This window comes from Eucalyptus grandis, chromosome 4 (genome assembly GCF_016545825.1).
Source record: "Eucalyptus grandis isolate ANBG69807.140 chromosome 4, ASM1654582v1, whole genome shotgun sequence".
Lineage (NCBI taxonomy): Eukaryota > Viridiplantae > Streptophyta > Magnoliopsida > Myrtales > Myrtaceae > Eucalyptus > Eucalyptus grandis.
The window spans coordinates 11,536,364-11,561,530 of NC_052615.1; the positions used below are offsets into that span (position 1 = coordinate 11,536,364).

General features: G+C 37.1%; 2 protein-coding genes across 2 annotated transcripts; one reads left to right on the top strand and one right to left on the bottom strand.

Annotated features, from left to right (window-relative positions):
- Nucleotides 1–6,702: 6,702 nt before the first annotated feature.
- Nucleotides 6,703–10,859, bottom strand: LOC104440962 (ATP synthase mitochondrial F1 complex assembly factor 1). The gene is made up of 4 exons (XM_010053939.3): nt 10,318–10,859; nt 8,556–8,635; nt 8,417–8,475; nt 6,703–7,318 (listed from the first exon to the last, which is right to left on the bottom strand). Exons 1-4 carry the CDS (start codon nt 10,648–10,650, stop codon nt 7,014–7,016), a joined length of 777 nt encoding a protein of 258 aa, XP_010052241.2. The 5' UTR covers nt 10,651–10,859; the 3' UTR covers nt 6,703–7,013.
- Nucleotides 10,860–17,507: 6,648 nt separating this feature from the next.
- On the top strand, nt 17,508–21,580 carry LOC104440963 (GDSL esterase/lipase At5g45950). Its single transcript, XM_010053940.3, has 5 exons — nt 17,508–17,931; nt 19,684–19,814; nt 19,912–20,145; nt 20,793–21,039; nt 21,142–21,580. The coding sequence occupies exons 1-5, from the start codon at nt 17,631–17,633 to the stop codon at nt 21,330–21,332; spliced, it is 1,104 nt and encodes a 367-aa protein (XP_010052242.2). The 5' UTR covers nt 17,508–17,630; the 3' UTR covers nt 21,333–21,580.
- The last annotated feature ends 3,587 nt before the right edge of the window (nt 21,581–25,167 follow it).

Below are 25,167 nucleotides of genomic sequence, written 5' to 3' on the forward strand. Positions count from 1 at the left end.
ATAGTGAAAGCTGGAACTTGATCTTAGTATATATTTTCATATGATCCTATATTATTTCATAGCGTTCGATGATGAGTATATAATATAGAATCACTAATTTAAGTTTATAGTTTATGATTGGGACTTTTACTTTATTAAAAGTTATGGTCGGTTAATTATAATAACAAGAAGTGATCATTAAAGACAATAATTCATTGCAATCATTTAATTAATAATACAAGTGAAACATGGGTAAACTCTAGAATTTATAATAAGATAGGTTCTAGTTTTAAAAAATGAAGAATATGTTCCAACAAATAAGACTTCATGTGAAATTTGCAGGAGTCTTAAAATCACTCACCCCTACTAACAGGAAATGTCCTACACATAGGTACTACACAAAAGTCAATTATGCCCCATCATGGCCATCACCTAGTTTATCCATCCTATAAATAACTTTTTCATATTTCAAACTCTAAAAAGATTATGATTCTGATCATTAGTATTTTTTTTTTTTTATGCAAAAGGAAAGAAGAGTTGCTACATGGAAGAGCTCAAACACCTAGTTAGAGATTCCTCTGTATTACATGTCTACTCAAAACTCAACAATAGTGGTCGTCAATTGGACAGCCTTAACTCGAGAACCCAATCGACGACTTCTGAAGTCACTTCGGAGCTCTTGTGCTTTGATTGACACACGATTACAACCAACAAAGAAGTGCAAGAACTCGAAATAAATTACAAGAAAGTAAATTGATCGAAAGCAAAGGAAGTAATAAATCTTGTGCCTTGCTACGTTCTATGTGTCCTCTCCCTCTTCTATGTGCTCCTAATAGGTCCATGTATGGCTAGCCTCTCCCAATAACGATTCCCACTCATTTGTAATCAAAATTCGACTCCAGATTTGATGGTAATAACTGTTTCTGCCTAAGGAGCTCAACTGCCATAACTTCTTCATTGGACTACACAAACGTTCGACTAGAATAACCATTACAACGGTTAGTCGACATCTTTAGCGAACAGTCCTGAGACTTTCGCTCCATTAATTTCTCCAGCCCTTTTATCCTTCCCATCGATCTGATTTCGGTCAAATTTCATGAGCCGATTCTAATGCTTCTCGACTGATATTCATACGACCCATCCATCCATCACTTGGAGACAAAAATCGTTGCCATATGACCTTGACTTGATTCTATTGGCCTTTTAATTGATGCTTGACCGTCGAGGTAGCATTTACTCCTTTCCTAATTGACATGCGACATGTTGCATTACGCAGTCAATACTCAGGGTTGGCCTTAACTTTGCTCTGTCACTAGGGCCCGCTTTAAGAGACTTCGCTTTGCCTCTATTGTAAAGCTAATGCGGAAATTTACAAGGTCTTGCCATCCAAATCAATGCAAAATCATCAATGAAATAATAAAAGACACATGATATTTACATGATTCGATATGAATGTCAATATCTAAACCACGAGAAGAACCAACGATTATTATAAATAAATGAGACAAGTACAGCAAGAGTGGCCATACCTCGATGCCCACTTGTATGTCATAACACTTTTTCACTTACTTAAGTATCATAAATTTGAAAAATCGATTGCTTAAGTACCATTGATGATTTGCCTCGTTGGAAAAATTGATGTGAACACCAATCATCCTACGTGGTACCACTTAAGCGCCATCAATAATTTGCCTCATCAAAAAATCCCGTCAACCTTGCTTAGATCTAGCAAGGGCTTTCATGGCCCCACCGGCCGCGGGCGAGACAGCCTTGCCTAGCTCTAGCCAAGGCCTTAGCACCCTCACAAGCGACCTCATCACAAAGGCCCTCACTCGTAGCCAGCGAAGGCCTCACCCTCCCTAAGGCCTTTGCAGATTATGGCTGGTTCATAGAAAAAAAAACAAAAACAAAAGGAAAATAAAAGATAAAAACTAAAAAAAAATAATAAAAATAATAAAAATGCAAAAATTTCAAGTGGGATAATTTATCGAAAGTGGCACTCAAACGATCGATTTTACTCTAATATGATATTTGAGTGACAAAAAAATGTTATGATCTTCAAACGAGAGCCGTACAAAAATTATCGCTCTTATATTATACTTATCCCTAAATAAACAATTTAATTGGATTTAAAATTCACTGACAAAAAATCCCTGTGTTCAGAGCTCCTGTTGGGCGACTTGAAAAGGAGTAACGACACTCACGGTAATCCTCCGCCCAGCAACAAGAAGCTTCCAAGACACTTTGAAAACAGAAAATAAAAATGCTCACCTTTTTTCGAGCTCTTATTGACCACGACAAAGAAAGGAACGCCCACAATAAGGTGTCCCAAGTCTTTGTCAAACACTGCATGATTACCAAAAAAATCAACCACCCAAAAGAAATTCACCTACAGATTGATGAAAAGAGGGCACAAGTCTTTTGGATTTTATTTCCTAAAAGGTTCAGTATTGATGTAGTCAAAGCCCTATCATCAATGTGCTATCATTGTGTATATTCTTTCATAATAAGTCTCGTCTTATACCTCAACGCCTTAAGACCAAAATGCCCTTCTTTTGTTTGTTGATCCATTTGTTTTCAATAGTCTTTTGGCAATGAGGAGGGAGGTTGGAGCAGAGACTGGAGGCGTTGGGTGACTTGAAAGGGGCCAACAGAAGAAAAAAGGGCTTTTCCTGGTGGCCTCAGCTGAATCATAGAGCAATGGGGGCTCGTAGGACAAACATCGAAATGTCAAAGTAATGACACCCATGCTCCTTGGGTCGAATCTTGCTTTTTTTTTTCTTTTCGTATGATCATTATCGAGGACTAGATTTTTCTTTTTTACCTTTTATATACTACAATTTGAAATAACTATGCAAGGCTCGCATAATCGACGGTTGAGGTGAGTTTGATATATTATTATTGTCGAATATAAACAGATAATGGTATTATTCTCCTTTTCACGAGGAAATATTTTAATTGGCGAATTCATTTATCCAAAAGTAGTGGGTTGTATCTTACACGTGTAAGACACAGATGACGCTTTGGATGAGACTCTTAGCAATGCTGTCAACCTGTCAATAATGTGGTCAATTATGCAATGTCGTCATTATCATCTAGTTTTTTCTTTTTTTTTCTTTTTTTAAGATGAGCCGTCATCTAGTTTAATCGTCCGACAAGATGCTTTTTCATGAACCACACTCTAAGACGTTCGTGGTGTTCTAATCATTAGTTGCTTTCATCCTAAAGGAAGAGTTACTACATTGAAAAGCTTGATCGCTCGTTAGAGGTCCCCTCATGTCCTATGTTTGCTCAAGATTCATCAACAGCGATTGCCAATCCAACAGCATTAACTCGTGAAACCAATTGACGACTTTTGAAGTCACATCGCAGCCTTTCACACTTTGGTTGACAAATGATTATAACTGAGAAAAGAGCAAGAACTAGATTTACGATTTAAGTTACAGGAAAGTAAATTTATCGAAAGTGAAAGGAGGAGTCAATCAAAAAAAAAAAAAAAAAAATCTTGTGCTTTGCGGCGTTCGTGTGTCCCCTTCTTCTTCGATGTGCTCCTGATGCGTCCATGGATGGCTAGCCTCTTTCAATAACCACTTCAACTCATTTGTAATCAAATTTGGACTCCATATTTGATGTTAATGATTGTTCCTGCCATAGGAGCTCGACTGCGAGGACTTTTTCATTGGACCATTATAATGTTTGAATAGAACAACCAGTTACAGCGGTCAATCGACATTTTTAGTGAGTGTTCCCTTGTGAGAGTTTCACTCCATTAAGTGCTCGTGCTCCTTTGTTCTTTCCACTAATTTGACTGGGGATAAGTATTTTGAAAGTTCTAAAACTTATTAATAAAGTGTAATTTAGTCATGAATTTCAAAAATGTAATTAAGTCTAAAACTTGTTATAGAAGTGTAATCAAGTCATAAAACATTTTGATCAAATTTTTAAAACTTATCAGATTGATCAAATTAAGTTTTTCCATTAATAATACATTTTGAAAGTTTTAAAACTCGATTGCACTTTCATTATAAATTTTAAGATTTAATTACATTTTTTTAAAGTTTTAAGACTCGATTACACTTTCGTGACAAATTTAAAACTTAATTACACATTTTGAAAGTTTTAAATTTAATTGCACTTTTGCGACAAGTTCTAAGACTTCTAATGCACTTATCTCATTTGATTTTAGTAAATTTTCACGAGCCGATTCCAATGCTTCTCAACTTGACCGGCATTGACTCGACCCATTGCCTCGCCAACACTCAGAGACAAATGCTTTCGCCATCCGACCTTGACTTAATTCTAGTTACTTTTTAACTAATGTTTAACCATCAATGTAGCATTTATTCTTTCCCTTGTTGACTAAGTCAATACTCAATCAACCTCAACTTTGTTTAGTCGATAACTTTGCTTTGTCATTAGGGTCTGCTTTAAGAGATTTCGTTTTGCCTCTATTGTAAAATTAATGCGGATACTGAGAGGATCCTGTAATTTAAATCAATATAAAATCATCATGAAAATAAACGAAGAATAATAAAGGACATCTAAAATTTATATAATTCGATTTAAACATTGGTACTTACTCCAATTGTGCAACTTGAAAAGGAGTGACAGAACACACGATAATCCTCTGCCCACGACAAGAAGCGTCCCCACCTCCATACCGTGCGGCCAAATATTCTTTTATACAACACGTCCACTTTAGGGTTTTATTGAAGAAGTCCCAAATTTGCACTCTCCTATTGAGTACCGACCACGTTAAGGAGTCCAAGTCTTGGTCAAACACTGGATGATTACGAAAAGATGACCGCCCAGAAGAAATCCACCTGTAGATTGAAAATACGAAGGGCACACTCTTTTGGAATTTTGTTTCTCAAAAGATTCGGTATCTATGTAGTCAATGCCCTCTCTTTGTATATATCCTTTCATAATAAGTTTCATCTTACACCTCGTTAATGTTAAGTTAACGCTGGAATGCCCTCCTTTTGTTTTTAGATACTCAAGAATCAACTCTCATATCTAGTTCCAAATGGAGTGGTTCCATCTCTTGCTTGTAACCCCTAGCCACTATGAGGATTTGGAGCTAGCCATCAACTTTGAGTAAGATAGAGGCTCACTAGTTTCCACCTCATTACTGGTGGTTTAATTCATATATTGTACTACTGGTGGTTTGATTCACTTTCTCTGTATGCTTGTGGTTGTAGTATCGACTTTGCTAGTTGTTCAATATCATTGACTTCAAGAATTGCCGCCTCCTCTACAATTTTAATCTCTATTATCTCTAAAGTCTTCTGAGTTTCCACTTAAAGCTGCATCTCACTACCAACACCATGATCTATCTACTATGCTAGTTGTTTCTTAAGAATCATTATCAAAGCATAATAGTCTTGTCGAAATTCACATCTCTACTTTTTAGAAAATTGGGTGATTTGTGATTGGTGCACCACAATGGATAGCCTTTCACCCATATGTATAACTTAGAAAGATGCATTTCTTAGCGCTTAACTCAGGCTTATCATTACTCACATGAGTATTGCACTAATTCTAAATATTGGTAATTCGGAGCAATTAACAGGTTTCTGACAATACTTCCTCAAAAGTCTTCCATTCTTTCGCAAATGATGGATCGATTAAACAAGTAGTATGCAATGTTTATTGCTTCAACATAAAATTTCCCACCCAACCCTACATGAGAAAGCATGCATTGAGCTCACTCAAATAAAGTTTTACACTTACATTTTGCAATGCCATTTTGCTGTGGTGTTTCGAGCACTATGTGGCATCTCACAATCCATTCTTTCTCACAACGATTGTTGAAATATTTACCACATAACTCTATGTTGTTATTGATTCTCAAACGCTCGATTTATTTGCTTGACTTTTTCTCAATCAATGCCTTAAGCTTCTTGAACCAATCAAATAGTATCAAATTTGATGGTTGATTGGTAGCCTGCTCCCATACAAATCAATATTTGATAAATATCTCAATCACGGGATTTCGTGACCAATGTGGTTTTAGGCAACCTTTATAGCTTGATATGGAGAAAGAGACCCGAGGTGAAAGTTCGCGTTGTAGTGCAACAACACCTTCCTGATAGCAACCCTGAAGTTTTGATATGGCGAAAGAGATATGGAGGTAAAGATGGCCATTAATGGAGATTCAAGTTGAGATATGTTGGTGAAAAAGAAAAAATTAAATTAAGACAAAATTGACCCAATGCTAAGCTCAAATGTAAATAGGAGAATGTTAAAATACACATGAGTTGTGTTAAAAAAAGTCTCAAGTTGGAGAATTTGTGTGATGTAAAGTAGTTAATATATATTTTAATCGACTCATAACTTATTGGTTTAAGCTTTTGAAGATAAATGTGGTTGAATATGTTGATAGGCTTAGAAGTTAAAGAGCTCAAACTTGATAAAGACGCCAATGCCCAAGCAAAGCTCAATCTTCACCAAAGGAACGGGCTTAATCATCATATCTACTTGAGTCCTCCACCATCGCGATCTTCTTCACTATAGCCTCACTCTTTCCTAAGACATACCAAAATCTTCTCAGTATATTTCTTGTCGGTTTAATACCTTCGTATGGGTAGATCGTCGTACCAAAACAGAGCTGAATCCAAAACTGTCAACATATTCAATTAAATTCACCTTCACTCAAAAACTTAAGTTAATATTTATAAATCAACTAAGATAAAATACACTAACAACTCCACACCATACAAATTCTTTGACGTGGGACTTTTCTAATTTGCATGGCTGATTGTCTTCCCTCACAGATTTCAAATTATCAAAAGGCAAAGATAAATTCCACTCCCCATAATCTTGTGTGAGACAGAGAGAGATACCAAGACCACTTATAGATTAGCGATACAAATTATTAAGAAGAACAAGCCCCGCCATTCCAAAAGACCAGAAAATTCATGAGGAGAAAATTTGCATCTACTCTCCATTAATCAGTATGGCATTCGTTGGTGTCAGCGACCCAGCTCCACTCTTATTTCCCTGTTAGTAACTCGTCCGGAAAGAATGAGAGATTACAGAATGGGCATGTCCAATGCTTGTAAAACATCCTTGAATTCAAAATCCCGCGTCTGTTTGTTGAACCGCTCGACCAGCTTGTACCTTGTATCGTTCAAATAGAAGGACTGGGTTGTCTCCAGAAGCCATTTTGCCTCTGCATCGCTCAGCTTGCTGGTGAACACAACATCTCCACGAATAAGAACCAAGTCCTTGCTTTCTGCGAACTCCGTGTAGAAAGTTACGGTCATATAAGGAGATGCTTGAGTTCCGCTTGCCTTGTAATCTTCAAGACCGGTCAAAAGCATGTGCGGCATTTGTACTGTAAAATAAAAATGTTGAAACAAAGTCTAGATTAGTAATTTAGAAGAGATAGTTCTGTCTTCTGAGCTTTCTAGAGGTCTTCAAATATCAGAGAAAAATCAAACATGAACACTGATTTCAAAATGACAGCCATTCACAGCATCCATAATACTTAACATATTTCCTTACTACTTTTTTCAGCTAGGGCTGGCTAAGTAAATGATTGCATCATGACCGTTCCATCTTTAACACAAAACGTTTTAATCTGAAGCCAGTGCCACTTATCAGAAAGATGGCTAACAATCATTTGAAGTCAGAGTCCTTTAAGATAGTCTTCCAACAAACGCATTGAAGCAGAACAAGCACAGCAAGATGCTTCCCTAAGCACTAGTAATTTTACATTTTTGGACATATTGTAAACTCACACAAGGCCATGACAAGCAAATTCCAAAGAAGTGTTGATGCTTCTTCATCAGCAACTGTCGTGTAGGCAATATAATCAGAAAGATAATAATGGAAAATTAGCAGTGGTAGTTCTATTAAAACAGAGGATGACCTAGTGGACAGGATTTCAACAGCTGAAGCTCATATTAAGGGGTTATGATACAGAAGAAGTTGGAAATATTGTAAATTCTAGTTCCATGATTCTCAAGATTTTTTACTCCAATCATTGTACAAAACTGGTTGCTGAGAAATGAAAGACATCCTATCTTCAAAAGTATAGAAGCGCCAAAGTTATTAGGTGGACACGAGATTCATAGAGGCTTGAAGGTCCAATTTAGTGATTGACGCCAGACCAAATACCATTCCATCACTCTACTTATTTGTAAACAGTAGTTTGTATGATCAGTTATTTGAAAAGGAAGCAAATTACTTGTAAGAACAACAAATTAAATAAGCAGCTATGCTGCTGAAATAATAGCATCCCAGGGGAAAAAGAAGCGAGCTTTAACAGAGAATAGCATAGGTGCTCTTGATGCTCAGATATTCATATCATGCTTAAGACTAAATAACCTACCCTAAGTCGTTCATCTGGATGAGAATTATAATCATGCATTCTATGCAAGTAAAAGCAATTGATGTACTGGTATATATGCTCGGTGATTAAAGAGAGTACCTTGAGCAAACATTGTTACATAGCCACTTCCTCTCCATAAAGGAATGACAAAATATCGGCTGTACATAAACAGAAGAATCACATATCTGACATGTCTAGGGAAAGAGAACATAATTTAGATAGACAGTGAAAGCATTACCAATCAACTGATCTTTGCTCAAGCAGATGATAAAGTTTTGCCTTCATAGAGGTGCCAACATGACCTCGCCCAAGGTGATACTGAGAAAGTACAACCAATTACAAATTCAAATTCACAGAGCCAAACTTCACCGAAAACTTGATTTTAACTAAAGTTTACTGAAATATCACAACGGTATAAGCAAAGCCTAAAGTGAATTAAACAGACAACATTGAACTCCGAAAGAATTCCCACAATGATTCACCAATACAACGGCATGATATTGAGGACAAGAGGTACTCAAAGCACAAGAACAGCTTTAAGACAATAAGTGCCATGAGATATCATAATGAACTCATGCAACGTTCACTATATTATTCTGGCGCCTTCCATAAAACATACTTTTTGGCCAGTCAATTATTTAATACAAGATGTGGCCAGCTAGGAACATAGTGTCAACCTTTTTTGAAAGCCAAAACTATGAGAAAGACGAATATGGAGAATACAACTACAAGCAACACATCAACCTTCAGTCAATTTCATGTCTTATATTCATGAAATGCCAAACTTCATCATGCCTTAATTTTCCTGATGACACAAAAGTTTCAGGTTTAGGATGTCACAAGATTCTTACCACAATAGAAAAACATTGAGAAACATTTCAGTTTCACCAGTCACCAAAATTTCCTTAAGACCTTCTTCGCCCCTGGATGAACCCAGAAAATAAAAATATTTCCTTGAGAACCAAAAGTAAAATTTTAAGCATTGTGCTTTATAAAGCTTTGTTTGAGGCCCAGAAGAATTTTACTCCCAACATTTGATTTTTATCATGTAATTAGAGAAAGAGGGAAATTTTAATCAGTAGTAATACACAGGATTTGGCAACCATTACTCATCTGCTCAGGCCTTCTGAGCCAACATATTTTTCTCAAAATATTATCTAACAAAATTTTACAAGTTCACTTGTAGCATAATTCCATATATTTGGTGTTTTTAGTATATTCACCCACAGAAAATAACACGATAAATTGAAAGCAGTATTAATGCATACAACTTATATTGAATAAAAAAATGTCTAATCCACACCAAAGGATTGTCAACATGAAGCAAGCCCTTAAATGCCGCTAATGGCTGCCACTGCAGGAGAGGAAGTGCATGAATAGCTTCTGGATTGATAACTTCATTAGCCATTTTGGTCTTTTAACAGCGGCAAACATGAGATTTTATTAGAATGTGAGGGCAGGAAACCTAGAATTGTCACTGCTTGTTCCGCATTGCTCCATATCCAACAACAAGCCATGTAATATCACAGCATATGACTACCAATTTACAAAAGTTTGCAACGATTTACTGGTACTAGAATTGATTTTTTGAACAACCAAAAGAATCAATCACAATTCATAAGCAGAAGGGCCAACACCTGAAACCATACAACTAAGATTGATGAGCAACTTATGCAAGGACAAGTATTTTTAGTGCAATGGCACCTACATCTCCACCACTTTACGCAGAGCTACACTATATCATTTGCCGCTAGACTGCAAACATTCTTGGCATACAAAACTAAGGCACCCCAGTACTAACCTAGTGCCTATACTTAACTGGGGAATATCATCAAACAGATAGGCGTCCATCTAACGAGCTTCCAAATTAACTTGTTCTAGCAATTCCTAGCCCCCCAGAACAAATACAATATCTATAATGCATCATAAAAATTACGAAAGCACGCATTTTGGACACATCAACAACAACAGTACAGAAGCAATGGACTTGAAATGCTAACATCATCCCAAGCCGAGGCTATCTCCTCGGCCGAACGATCCTTCACTCTCCCCACGTCCATGATCGAATCCAACGGCTTGCGCTCCAGCGGCGCGAACCCAGTGGCGAATCTCGACGTTCGGCAGCAACCGAGCGAAACCCATCTCGAGAAATCGCCCGGGATCGCTCGCTGCCGCGTCTTTCGGAGGTTTAGAGCCGACACAGCGAAGCCGCATCTGGGCACGAAAGAAGAAGGAGAAGAAGGGGAAGCGGGAGATGTGGGTGACGGCGCACGGCGGAGGAGCTTCAGCGAAGAACCAATGTTTCGCGATGTCCGCGACGACAAGCGCTGCATTGCAAAGTGCTGGACCGGGGCGAGGAAGGCGCTTGTAATTTGTACGAATGCCGTCGTTCGTGTTTGGACCGAACGTTGTTCGGACCAAGTGTCGCTCTGATATCGAGCTATCAAGGCGAGGTGTCGGGCGATCAGCTCGTCGAGGTAGTCCCAGGGAATTTCGTCGAACGGGTTTGCACGGTCTAGGCGAGCAAGTACCAGGTAGCAAGCACTGTAGGGGTGTTAAACGGGTCGGGCCGGGCCGGGTCTTCATGATGTTAGACCCGACCCGATACCATATAGGGACGCGATTGACCCGATCCAACCAACCCAAGGTCAGAATATCATGTGATATAAGAGAACGGGACGGTAATATCATGAAATTGTTCCAGGGGTAAAATTGAAAATTCGTTTGAAGCTATTCTATATAAAAGTGTCAGAAAAGCTCATGCCAACCCGACTCGACTCGACTCCAGTCCATTAATATCGATATCTAAAAATTCTTATCCGAAGAAGACTAAGGCCCGTCCTTGAAATAGCTGATATTTTCGGGCTGGGCTGAGTTGGTTTGGGCACTTTTTTGACACCCCTAGGCAATAGCGTAGTTGATATTGGGGTAAATTCGTGATTTTACAAAAAGAAGGCCCAAAAATGGGATTTTAGGAGAAATTTGGGTACAAGACGTACTTTTTTTTTTTTCAAGATCTGCAATTCTAGAGGCTTTGAAATTAACTAATATAAAGACAATTGTAAAAGGTAAAGTACGAAGAATGTCGTCGAAGGTTTGGGACATGCCCTGCGTGTCCGATGTTCTGAACAATCCTATGTGTTTTGGGAAAATGGTATAAATAATTCTTGAAATTTAGTCTAATATGCATATGATCTATCAACTTTTAATTTATTCAAAGTGATCCGTAAACTTTTAGTATATGCCCAACCTAGCTCAATGGGTAACGTAGTCTTTTAAGTTTTTTAATTGTTCAATATAGTCCATAGGCCAAAGTTCATAAACAACATTGAATAAATTAAAAATTCATGAATATATACATTTTCATATAATTAAGAAAATATGTTGAACATGTATCAAAAGTCTAAATAACACATTAAACAAATTAAAAATTCATTAATTATATTTCAGATTGAGCTAAAATTCATAGACAAACAAATTAAAATTCAAGAACCACAGTACATATTTGGCCAAAATTCAAAGACCACTTGTGTCTTTATCATATGTGTTTTTGAACGTATTCATATTCGTTCAGACACATGCCATTTCAATCAAGATAAAAGTGTTGGTAAGAATAGCCCTTCCTCTAAAATGTAATAATTACCATAATTTTCGAAGTCACACGTCAAAATGGAGAGAATGTATAAAGTAATTCATAAATAAAGCTTACCCTCAAGTGATAACCACTTTAAATATTTTTTATGAGACTCAATCCATGTAGATCAGCAATTGTTACAATTTTATCACGACAAACCCCCCTTAGCAGATATACAATTCAACATGTACCAAGCCTACTGGACTCTCAGTCAATTTAACAAGGATAGTGATCATGTGACAAGACAGATCAAACAAGACATAGGTTTCGGTGGGCACATTAAATCTTAACTAAATAACACAATAGATTGTGGGGGAGTATCATTGGACGATGCTATCTCAACTTCAGACCCTGCAACTGATACGAAGTTCCTATGGAGTAAAGGGAAGTGTGTACGTTGTCACACTCCCTGCCTTCCAAAGGTGCCTAGAGGACGGGCCAAACGCTGCAGAGCGATGACCCGGGAGCAAATTCCCCACCGGCAAGGGGACAGGAGACGGCCATCTCGAGGCACATCACGACCTACGGGCAAGACCATTAATGCACTAAACTAGGGGAAATCCTGTGATACCCGGGTCAAGTACTGAAAGGTATAGACAATGAGAGACTATTCATAAATAAGACCCACTCCAAAACGGTCATGGATGCCCTCTGTGTTCTACACATAGGGAAGTGTATATTGTCTTCTGTTTTATTCACTTAGCTTCTTCGTGAATAGTATCGGTCTTGGTGTTCTCAATTATTGAGAACGCCCCCTTCAATTTCAGCATCGAGTAATGACCTTTTTTGCACGTGATTGACGAGACAGATGAGGTGAGCAGTGGGGTTCGGATGATTGAATTGGGAGAGTGTTTATTGTACAAGATCAGTTGATTTTTACTTATTTAGGTGGTTGGTGGTTGTGGCTCTTCAATGTGGAACTCCATTTTCGGTGCTTAATCCGTCTTCTCACCACATTTAGCAAGATCGTATCTGTGAGTTGACATCTTGGTCCGGGTAAATTTGCTACGGAAAATCTATTCATTATTAATAACAATTAACGCTAAACATTTTCGTTGATAAGAAAAAAAGTTCGTAACCCATTTGCTGTGTAGTATGCATGATCAAAATTAGATAATTTTTATCCAATTTATTAATTTTAGAGAGCATTTCTTCCACTATTAAAAGCAATCTTTCTAATTTGAAGGTTGCTGTACTTATGTTTTTTTTTTCCTCCCAGGTGCTTCTAATAGAAACCTCAAATGTGATCACAAATAGTCCGATATCTTTTTCCTTTATTTTTTTGTCTTGCTCTTTGGGAGATAATCCTAAAAAAACAGGTTTAGAAACCATAATTGTAAAGCACGATCAAATTTATAGAAGTATTGGATTATACATTCCTCTTATCTCAACTCTAGGGATAATTTTTTTTGCTATATTTTTTCAAAAACCACCTAAAATTCCAACTAAAAAGGTGTAATGATTTTTTATTATATTAATTGAATTGAAGTTATAAGCCACCCAAAGTTGGGAGACTCATTAATTCAACTAGTCCCCATGTTCTTCAAATGGATTTCTTAATTGTTGGGAGGATTGTCCAAAAATAATATATAAAGCATACCCAATAAAACTTACAAATAAACCATTAAGGGTATATGACTATGCAAACCATTGAGGTAATCTAGATCTGGCCCAAGACGAACTATTGTGGGGGATTTATTGAAACCATCGAATTTACATGTATAAATCAATGCTGCCATAAATACGATCATGCTTTACAAGTATAGCTTCCATACTTATTATGTTTATTTGGGATTATCACCCAAAGAGCAAGACCCAAAAAATAGGGGAAAAATATATGGGATGGAACTCCAGATTTTGGAATGCTCTAAATTCCAGTCAAGCGTCCAAATTCGGGTCAATACTAGCAATCACATCTTTGAACAAGGTTTTAGTACCATGTTAAATGTGTCCAAAAAAGAATAGAGTAAACGAAGCATGTCCAATAGTAAACTAACTCCCTTGGACTACTACGAAAAACACCATCGGATTTAAAAGTTATGCCTATTTGTTCAAATCGATACTTCAATTCTACCCTTCAAAAAGGAACATCAGCTTCAACAATTTTGTCTCCATCTACCAAAACAACCGTACAAAAGGTTCACACCCTTCTTTATCTTGAAAGATAGGATGTCCTAACCACTCAACAATTATTCCATCCCCGTTGTCCATTGAACCTGCTTTGAAAAACCCCCCTTTGTCAAATTATTACCGATATAATCATAAAAAGCTACTTTTTTAGGAATTTTTTACCAAGCTTCTAATAAACTTTGACGGGTATCCTAGCACCAACTCTTCGATATATTTCTTGCTGGAGGTATCCCTTGTCCCATTAATAACGAGTGGGGCCGAATAATTCAATAGGGGTAGTTGCTAAACCTTACCACGTAGTTCTAGCAACAATAAAACCTGCAAAAAAGACAGCAACAGTACTATGGGAAAGGACGGTTTCAATATTGCCCATAACCAATCCTTTATATAGAGGGACCCGAAGGAAGTTTATTCTTTTTCATTTTTCATTTTTTGTTTTCTCCATTTTCACTTTTTAAAAGCAATTTGAAAGAGATATCCCAGTGAAAGTACCATAGAGATGGAGCGTCAGGCTGTGAGCGCACGCATGTCCATGGTTGCTTATCCATTGAAGGGAAGCTTTGCAGTATTTCTGAAAATTGATTACATTACCTCCAACATTAGCCAAGTTTAATGAGAAGAGAGCCAATGTCATATAGCATTTTGACACTTAGCGAAAGCGAATCACGAGATTCTTTTAATCATCAGAAAATGCCTTAATGCTGAATAATGAACCAAAGATGAACCTTGAACTCATGGACGTGATCAACACTGATTCGAGTCATATACATCGACGTGATAAACGGTGAAGATGACAATGAGAAGCAAGAAAGAAGTATGGATGTGAAAATTGCTACCTCGAATTTTTCCTAACTTTTCATCTGACAACTCTTGAATATTCTCGTCCGCCATCTCTCTTGACATATGTGAACGCGGCCCTTCTGGGTTTGCAATATCCTAGGTGCTCCAACTCGTCTGTCCCCACTCCATGTTAATAATCAACCTGCTTGTGTGCCCATCATTATTATATATACTGTGCATTACACCTACCTGTGGATCATCTCATCAAAGATGCATACATTGTCAAAAGGGTAGGTCAGAAAATTCAATTCCTCGAACAGAAAACTCTACTCTTCTAGCTAGTTCCAATTGGGCAGCTGCTCTGGATAGGAGAATTATTGTAATCAATCCAAATTTCAGGGGACAGCTCAATTTTGGCATAGAAAAAAGCACAGAAAATGTAAAAAAATTAGATGGTCTTGTATACCTAAAGGGAAAGAAGGAAAAAAAATAGCATGCACATGGTGGTTTCAAGAAAAAATTTACACGTCGTTATATTTATCATTGATTTGAGCGTTTTAATCACTGACTCTCTTTCTAGTCATCAAATAAAACTACTCGTGAATGTCATAATTACCAAAAAAAAATGAAGAGAGACTTAGATTTTATTGCCATTTGCATGTGGAATTTATATACGCGTCGAAAGGAAATTCTACTCAGCAAAAGAGTTAGCTGGCCGACTTGTGGCGCCGCAATAAATGCTACCGACAGATGAAAAGGCCAACTCAGTCGATCCAACTAATGACTAATTCTGGCTATCCCGAACGGTGAGAGCACAAAACAGAAGTAGCTGTTGGGGCCTTTGTCCAACGATATAAAGCTCCTCTCTTGCTAATGTGGTTTGCAGGGTGGAAACAGCTAAAAATTGATTAGGCGCATGCCATTTTCCATTGCCTTCTCTTGCGGCATAAAGATATGCAGATATCGTATCTATTTCATCTTTCTCAATCCAAAAATTTGAATTGGACAGGCAATGATTTGAAGAGTTATTGGTACAGCAAAACGTATCCACATAATGAGGATGCTCAGGCTATGTTGGGCGTTGGCTCGTTTTCCTTATTCAATGCACGCCCAGATCGCAGCATTACGCCCAGATCGCAGCATTGGCATTAATTCTTTTCCTTGGAGCAACTGTTATCATCAATGACACAATTTCAGTCCAACGATCACGCAGCTGTGTATCAAAACAGATGGATTGCATCTCACCCTCGTGAGGATTAGTTTGGTACTTGAACACTGATAGATCGATATTAATATTTAATTTCGGATGAAGAGAAGAAAAGGTCTAATTGCTCTTTTTGTTCATGTAATTCTAATTTTAAAAAAAATGGAAGTCAAAGTTTAGTGATTTTTTTCGACTTCCTTCACCCTTCTTCACGACGCAATTTTATAGCTCATAATGATCAGTGTTATCTTCCTAACAATGCTCAATAAAGCAGTTTACTTATGAGAGAATAATTATAAAAAAAAATCATAAACTTATTGCATGAATGTCAATTAAATCATAAACTTTTTAATTTGACTAATTTAATTTTAAAACTTCAAAGATTTGCCAACATTATCCTTTTGGCCAATTTTGGCCAAAAATCTTTGATGTGAACGTCAGTGGTCTTACAAAAAATGGCCGATACTAACACGAACAAAAAACGTTATGAATTTTAATTTTTTTTTCCTTTTCCTTTTTATTCTCATTTTTAAACTGAAGCCTGACAAGGGCTCTAGAGGAGGATTATGACCCTCATTCATGGTTGGCAAGGACACTCACCACATCTAGGTGAAGGATGCAACCCTTGCTCACAGTCGATACACTAGCCCACACTAAAAAAAAGGGAAGAAAAGAAATTAAGAAATTTATAGAGAAAAATTCAGAAAATTCAAAAATGCATAAATTGTTTATGTCAATGCCGGCTGTGACCATGTTGCGTTGGACAACCAGTCTCCACGTTAGTAATTACCAATCAAAATCGGCTAAATGATTATATATTAACAAATTGTTAAAAAGTTTAAATCTAAATTGGTTATATTAAAAATTGTAGGATTAAATTAACATTCAATAATAGGTTTAGAATTTTTTTTTTTTTGTAAGTTTTCCTATTTTTGAGCAATGAGTACGATACTCTCAACTTTCCAGAAATGGTTTTTAGGTGGAAGTTTCACTGCAGGCGTATAAAATAAAATCTTCTCACTCAAACGCGAATTGTCCCAATCAAAGACAATAATGGCCAACCTCGTAAAATCTTTCCTTAACATTAAAAAAAGAAAAATCCAAACTTGTCCTAAGTCAATCACAATCAAGAAACCGGTGGGGATCTGACGTGCCAGTTATTATGGGGCTTTGGTTCGAAAAATAACTTGTAAAAATCGTAAGAGGGTGCTTGAATCATTGCGTATTTCCATGAGCTGGTCCTATACAGACATTTAAAAAGAATCTGCCGCATTAATTCGAATTTTAGTAAATCATCTTTTGAATTTAACATACAGAGACCAACTTCACATAAGGGTTCCCCGACAACCCAACCCAAGCGCAGAAATCTCCTGTTGACACATGTTAAATGCCCAACCAACATCACCGATATCACCTACATCCCTATTTATTAGCAAGAGGGAGTGCATCTGACTCTGCCCGCCCATTACTCCCAAACGCACAGGCACCCTCCTCCCTCCCTGTCCACAGCCACCCGCTGTCTCTCAAGCTCCTCAGCGTTTTTCGCTCGAGTGGCGGTCGCAGCAATGGCCGCGAAGATGAGGTCAGCAGGGGCGGGGACGGCGGCGGCGGCAGTTGCGGTTGCGGCACTGTTGGCATTGATGCCACTGCTTGCACAGGCCATTGCCATAGAGAAAGTGAGGCAATTGGCAGCTAAAAACAATGTGACCTGCGTACTGGTCTTTGGGGACTCGAGTGTTGACCCTGGGAACAACAATGTGCTTCAGACCACCTTTAAGGGCAACTTCCCTCCTTATGGAAGAGACTTCTTCAAAGGCCGCCCAACCGGAAGGTTCTGCAATGGCAGGCTTGCCACTGATTTCATTGGTAAAAATCAATTTATGCCCCTTTTCTCTGCTACTTACCCTTCATGATTCTTCTTTTCATGCGACAGAATTGGACCAAAGTGCCCTCTCTCTACTAGCTTTTGCATAGATACCTCTAGGACAACCATTCTAAGTTGCCCAACATGATTTCTTGGAATATTTAGATTAAATGCAAACGATGATGTTTTTGCGTGGTGCATTCCTCCGAGAGCCAAAGTACACCTCAGAACCCAATGAAAAGGATAGGAGACTTAGAAAAGGTATGGGGCCCTGATTGGTACACTGAACTTAGAAAAAGTATTTTCTTGAATCTGTTTGATGTTATGCCAAAAATGGTGAAAGTGATGGTCTTGATAAAGGTGCCAATTGTAATGTTACCTGTAGAGGTGATCAATTTCAAAATGAGTAATTCCAAACAGAAAGCCATAGAGCTTATCTCGTTAGAATTAGTTAAATCGGAAAGGAACCAGTTTCAGGGTTGACTTGGAAATAGGACCTATCTTATTTTTCTTTTTTCTTTTTTTTTTTGACATTTTAGACAAATTTTTAATAAGTAATATAACTATTATTTTAGAGAGAAAAAATACCATGCGAACAATATGTGGGAAGGTAGTTAAGGCATTGATGGATTTCCATACCTTCTCATTTTTGAATCCATCTCTAATATATCTTTTTCACGCACCCAATTCTTAGTACAAAATTGGGACTTGAATAGGTCTAGTAAGGCTGATTTGGTTCAATTCCCATATTCAATCGACTCGATTGCTCATCCCTAATTACTGAAATAGATCCTTGGATTATTTTAGCATATAGGAAGAAGCTAACCCTTTTTCCATATAATGCTGGATGGAAAATGGGGAATTCCTCCATGTATTTAAGCAACAGGAGAGGAGCAATGACTTTTCTCGTTTTTCTGCCCTAGTATGAAAAACAGTAAGTGCAGACACTGAAGAAGTTAAGGAAGCAACTTTCATTTTTACTTTTGAATCCGCACTGTCATTTACTTACGCCTTTCTGGGAATTAGTAAAAAGTTCATGAGAGTTTGAGAACATGCACGAGCAATTTTGGCCTCCGCACTTTATGACATTTCAAAAAACCAAGTCACCTCTGTGACAAATGGGACAAGGAGAGAAGTTGATGTATCAAGAGATGCAGAGAAAACCGCATAAGTTTCAGTTCTCTCTCTCTCTCTCTCTCTCTCTCTCTCTCTCTCTCTCTTTGTATCTCTTTTTTTTGTAGGAAAAGAAATTTCAGAAATTTATGCTAAGTTAAAGATTTTCTCAGCCAATCAATGGGAAAGGACAGCAATGCCCATCTTGAGTGCTGAAGATTTCAGTGGACCAGACTGCAGCTTTAACCATATCTTATTTTACATGCTTGAATTTTCTTCTAACTTCCATTTAAGAACAAACTAAATTACTAAGCCACGAAATATCTCACTAATCTTTTATATGTAAAGTAATGCACAAGTCAACACTAAGGTAATGTCCCTGCGCGAAGCCAGGAAGAGAGAGTTTATGTGAAAACCCCAACTTTGACACGACATGAACATGGTTAACTCAAACAGCCAGCCTCCGTCTTTTATTTGATTTACACATAAGCCATCGCTTTCTAGGTTGTGCATACGGTATTAGTTCTTCAAATGGTCCATCACTATATTTAAAGTACAAATTTAAAGTCAACTATGTCCAGATCTATTTTGTTTCACATTAAAAGTTGGTAATTGAGTCTATTTCTCCCTTGTTATTTCAGCCGAGGCGCTTGGGTATACCAAGGCAATCCCAGCATTTCTTGACCCGAAGCTGACCAAATCAGATCTGCTTTACGGGGTCAGTTTTGCATCCGCTGCTTCCGGGTATGACGATCTCACTGCCAATATGTCGGTAAGCCTTGTAAATTTAATTTCTTTTATACAACTTATAGGACGTTCTTAATTATTTCTTAATTATTTATTGATGAATTGGTTTGATTTGTGGATAGAGTGTGCTCTCGGTGTCGCAGCAGCTGGAGTATTTTCTGCATTACAAGATCCACCTAAGGAAGTTAGTGGGCGTAAAGAAGGCAGAAGAAATCATCAACAATGCTGTGTTCGTCATGAGCATGGGAACTAATGACTTCCTCCAGAATTTCTTCCTGGACCCAACTCGCCCCAGGCAGTACTCCTTGCGAGCCTACATAAACTTCTTGATCTCTTGCATGTCTCGTGACGTTCAGGTTCCTCTCTCTCTCTCTCTCTCTCTCTCTCTCTCTCTCTCTCTACACGAGTAACGTCAAATTCTTGTCTAGACTGAGTCCATGTAAACTGGATGAATCGCAACCGATTGTTATGGACTCGTGTTATGATCAATGACCGAGCTTCACCCGATCCAGCACTGATCAGATCTGGTTAATTACTTTGCCCATACGTGTGCTTGTGCACACATGTATGGGACATTAACACTTTAGTACATTATGCATAACAAAACTAACTAAATATCAGAATATGTGAGACTTAATAATAATGAGACTATCTAAAAAACACATCTTCGTACCCTTTTGTTTAGTACATCTATATTGTCAATAAATGGACAACAAGCAAGCACAAAGAGAATCAGCATTCTTTTGAGTCGCAAGATCTACGGACCGCTAACTTAGACAAGTTGGCGCAAGGTCATTTGATAGTAATGCTGGTCCTATTTTACGGGCCATGGGAAAGCTAAAAGGGTTCCATGGATGACCATGATCTTCTCCCCCGCTCCCTGTGTGTTGTACGAGAGAAGGCAGTGAGCAGACAGAAGCATAAAGGCTGCAGTCAATGGGAGACCCGTAAAATGTAATGTATATATGAGGATGATTTGTTTTTTGTCCATCTCGTGTTGCAGGAAATGCACAGAATGGGGGCTAGGAGAGTGGTTGTTGTTGGAATCCCGCCTTTGGGATGCATGCCGCTTGTCAAAACCCTAAAGGACACAACCACCTGCTACCAAGCCTTCAACAACTTAAGCTTCTCGTTCAATTCTCTGATCAGGAGAAAACTGCACTCTCTGGGGAAAAGCCTGGGACTGAAGACTGCCTTCGTGGACGTTTATGCCATCGTGCTCGATGCTATCAAACGCCCCCACAGATACGGTCAGTGTGCGCCATACATCAAGGGCCGTGATCCCAACCTAGATATTCAATCTGTTCATGTCAAGCATACAAAGAGACTAAGTTTGTCGTGAAATATAACAGGTTTGACGGAGACGAGCAAAGGGTGTTGCGGGACAGGAACGATAGAGTACGGGGACACATGCAGAGGGCTGACCACATGTTCTGAGCCGGAGAAGTACGTCTTCTGGGACGCTGTTCATCCTACTGAGAAGATGTACAAGATCGTTGCTCTTGAGGCCCTTGCATTGATCGGTGAAAACGTTCTTTCCTAGAACAGCTCTCCCATGTCTTTTGTGATTTTCGATTTGCATCTTTGAATTTGTCTTCCTCCTAGGACGTGATTCTACACTAGGTGGGCATGTGATTTCAGTGTTCTAGCCAGTATGTTTGATGTATATTATCCCCACCGAATAATATATATCGCCGGAAGTTCACTTCTAGGATCGTAGGACGATCAGTCGTTCCTCAATGATTCGGTTCAGTTGCCAATGAGAATAGTCTATCTGTTCCCAACTTTTTATCCATCGACTACTGACCGATTCAAATAAAATTCTTACATTCAGAAACGCGAATTTCAGAAATTGCGCTAGGGTTTCACGTATTAGATCCATCTTTTTGTGGATTTCGGGCCCACCAAATTTTGAAATTGGCAACTTGACCACGTTGATACTTAGAAGGCCCGAATGAGAACGAAAAAAGCCCAAGATCTAGAAATCTCATTCAATTAAAAAAACAAAAAACTAATAATAAGTTGACAAAATTTAACGCTTGCATTTTTATAGCATTTTCTGGGCACGCTTAACACTAGAAGCACAAAAAATGCTTTCGAACTAGCACAGGCTATGTAATATTAAAAAACTAGAATCAAAGTGTGAAAGGAAATTTTTTTTAAAAAAAGAAAAGAGATGTTAACCCTAAACTTTCAAAAATAACCTTTGTGAAAGCATGGGTTCACTAGACATTAAGGGTAATTGGCCCCATGGTGGATTGGTTATGAGATCCGAACTTGGAATCTATCCTATAGGCTTTGATTCTCAAAAATTGAAACTTATAATCGAACCGATTATACTCGGCATAGATTAGGTATATAGGGTGCATTTGGGAGAAGCTTTTAGGAAAAGCCTTTAAGGAAATGCAAAGGCCTTTAGTCCGAATGCCTTTGGTGAAATGTAAAAACTGTTTGGTAAACTATAATTGAAAAGCGCATTGGGAAGCAACTTTGGGGAAATACTGTTTGGTAAACACATATTTGGGAAGTCCTTTAGCGCGATTAATTTAAGATTTTATTTTTTTATTTTTTAAAATTGAAAACAAAAATAATGATTTTTTTAATATATTTTTGCACTAAGATGTATATATAAAAGAGATATATTAACAAATTCAATGACTATTTTTTATATATATATTTTTGCACTGAGATGTATATATAAAATAGATATATTAACAAATTCAATGACTTTTTTTTTTTAATATATTTGCACTGAGATGTATATATAAAATAAATATATTAACAAATTCAATGACTTTTTTTTTAAAATATATTTTTGCACTGAGATGTATATATAAAAGAGATATATTAACAAAAAGAAAGAGTAATTTCATTATAATAAACATGATTACATATGCATCAAAGAAAGAAATAGGTTTTCATTGAAAATTACAAACATCCTCCTCAAGTATTTACTAAACTCATTGCTATTTAATCATATAAATACGTCATGTCAAAAAATAAATTGTCATTTGAAGTACTTGCCCCCTCGTTCATATTATGAAGGTCAACTGAATATCCATAATTGGGATCCAAATCTGCTCTTGCAAAATGTCTATCATTGGTGGTATTTTGTCGTATGTAATTATGCAAAGTCATTGCTGCTATAACAATTTTTACTTGCTTTTCAAAGGGGAAATTTGGCATATGCTTTAAGATCTTCCACTTCTTCTTCAACACACCAAAAGCTCACTCAATTTCCGATCGCAGTGAGGAAAGAGCACGATTGAATACCTCTTGATAGCCTGTAGGGATGGGACCTTGTTGAAATTCTAGCAAATGATATCTAACTTCTTTGTATGGTTTTAAATAACTCGTCGAATTTGGATATTCAGCATCTACTAAATAATATTTACTTGCATAAATATAATATAAATTTGATCAACATATACCATATTTATACATATTAATGTACAAAAACCATTAATTAACAAACCTGGAAGAGGATAAGGAAATTGCATATCATGTCTCCCTAAAGCTTTATAGAAAATATGAGTATCATGGGCTTGGCCCTCCCAACTAGCCTAAACATAAGTGAATTCCATATTGAAATTACACACCGCTAAGACATTTTGAGTTGGTGTACATTTTCGACCAATAAAACGAATCTAATCTTTTACAGGTATCACCGCTAAGATATGAGTGCCATCAATAGCTCCAATTCAATCCTAAAACAAAAACGCAAATATTATTATATAATCAAAATTTGCATTTAGTTCTTTCTTTCTATTGAATAATCAAAACATACCTTAAAATATAGATAAAATCTTCGATTATTTTTTATCTTCTCCGGAAAATCCTTAAATTGCCAATCAGCTGGTTTAATCAAATCTTTTCTCATTTTACATACTTTGTCTAATACTAAGCTAAAGTACCTGCTTATAGTTTCCCTAAAGTGTTGAAAACGCTCTTGTGTTAACCTGTTACTTATACCTGTCCTAAAATATGAAGAAATATTCCAAGCATTTTTCTAATATCAATATTCCTAGTTCCTTCAAGACCATAGCATGTTACTAAATCATGCATTAAATTATTAAACACAATATTATCCATCCTAAACATTTGATAATACCTTATCGGATTAGCATCTTCGCCCATCAACTCTTCTAACCATGCATATTCTGTATATGATGATATCCTACAAGGTTTTTTCTGACTATATATTGCTTGATAAGCGATTGTGCCTTGAGTAATTTCCACAAGTTAATTGAATTCTTCATCCTCTTTCTCATGGATTTCTCTTTTAGGAGAATCGTTCATATCTGTTTAAAGGAATAAAACAGTAAGACAAGTGATGAATAATCATCCATCAATGGAACAATTATTTTCCATAATATATATGCAAATTCCACCAAATCGAAATAACATAAACTGAAAACACATATCTCACATTAAAACATAATCAGAAGAAGAGTTCACAAGTAGTACAAATTAGCAACCGAAAATAAATCTCTCATTACAACATAGATTAATATGAAAGAGCTTAAAGAAGTAACTATTATCCTAATGGCGACTATCATGCTCTTCTAACTTATACTTCAGCCACTCAACTTTTTCTTCATCTTCATCCAAGTTCATAAAAATCTGTCTATTGTCTTTCTTTTCAACAAAATGAGAGAATGCAAAAAAGAACAATTATTTTGTATTGCTTAATCTTAGGTATGACTTTCAATGTTTGCACAATTTCTTTGTAAGGATCAAACTCTCCTGTAACCGATGTTGCATTGCTCCTACTCTCAACTGTTAAACAAAGTATGTCGATTTGTGATGCTAACTTATCAAGTCCGGTCAATTTTTTTCCTCTTTTTCCTCGAGCTTGCTTCGTTGAACTTTCTACCGTCCTTTTATTGCTCTTACTTTGACTTGGTCGGGCATTTGTTTCACCTACATCACCCTCTAAAGTATCATCAGTAAATTCTGCACAATCAGCAATATCAGCTTATGTGGTCTCAACATTCTTATTATTGCATAAACCTTGTGCAAGATTCCAGGTAACATTTCTAGTAGCAACTGTACCTTGGAACATTTTTTTTTTTTTGGTAAAATACTGTACCCTGGAACATTTGATCCATCAAAGCTTCAATATCTGGATGTATGCCTTTCATTCGAAAATGCTCTAAGCTTAGGATTGGCCTGTTATAATAAAATATTTTTAGGAATTATATTATAAAAGATGAATTTACAAAACAAAAGGTAACAAAAGATTAGATAAACATCTGAATTTTTCTCTCCCACCATTTGTCACTCGCGTCAATGGTTTTCTTCCTTGGATCCCATCCTAGTCATGTTTCCTTTTGAACCAATTGCTTCCATTTTTTCCATTTTTCCTTTAAATTATC

Excerpts from the sequence above, each read along its gene's own strand:
- LOC104440962 (XM_010053939.3), bottom strand. The coding sequence starts at position 10,650 with ATGCAGCGCTTGTCGTCGCGGACATCGCGAAACATTGGTTCTTCGCTG. Across the intron at positions 8,476-8,555 it reads GAGCAAAGATCAGTTGATTG|CCGATATTTTGTCATTCCTT; the intron begins GTAATGCTTTCA and ends GTTTATGTACAG. Across the intron at positions 7,319-8,416 it reads TGTAACAATGTTTGCTCAAG|TACAAATGCCGCACATGCTT; the intron begins GTACTCTCTTTA and ends TTTATTTTACAG.
- LOC104440963 (XM_010053940.3), top strand. The coding sequence starts at position 17,631 with ATGGCCGCGAAGATGAGGTCAGCAGGGGCGGGGACGGCGGCGGCGGCA. Across the intron at positions 19,815-19,911 it reads ATCTCACTGCCAATATGTCG|AGTGTGCTCTCGGTGTCGCA; the intron begins GTAAGCCTTGTA and ends ATTTGTGGATAG. Across the intron at positions 20,146-20,792 it reads GCATGTCTCGTGACGTTCAG|GAAATGCACAGAATGGGGGC; the intron begins GTTCCTCTCTCT and ends CTCGTGTTGCAG.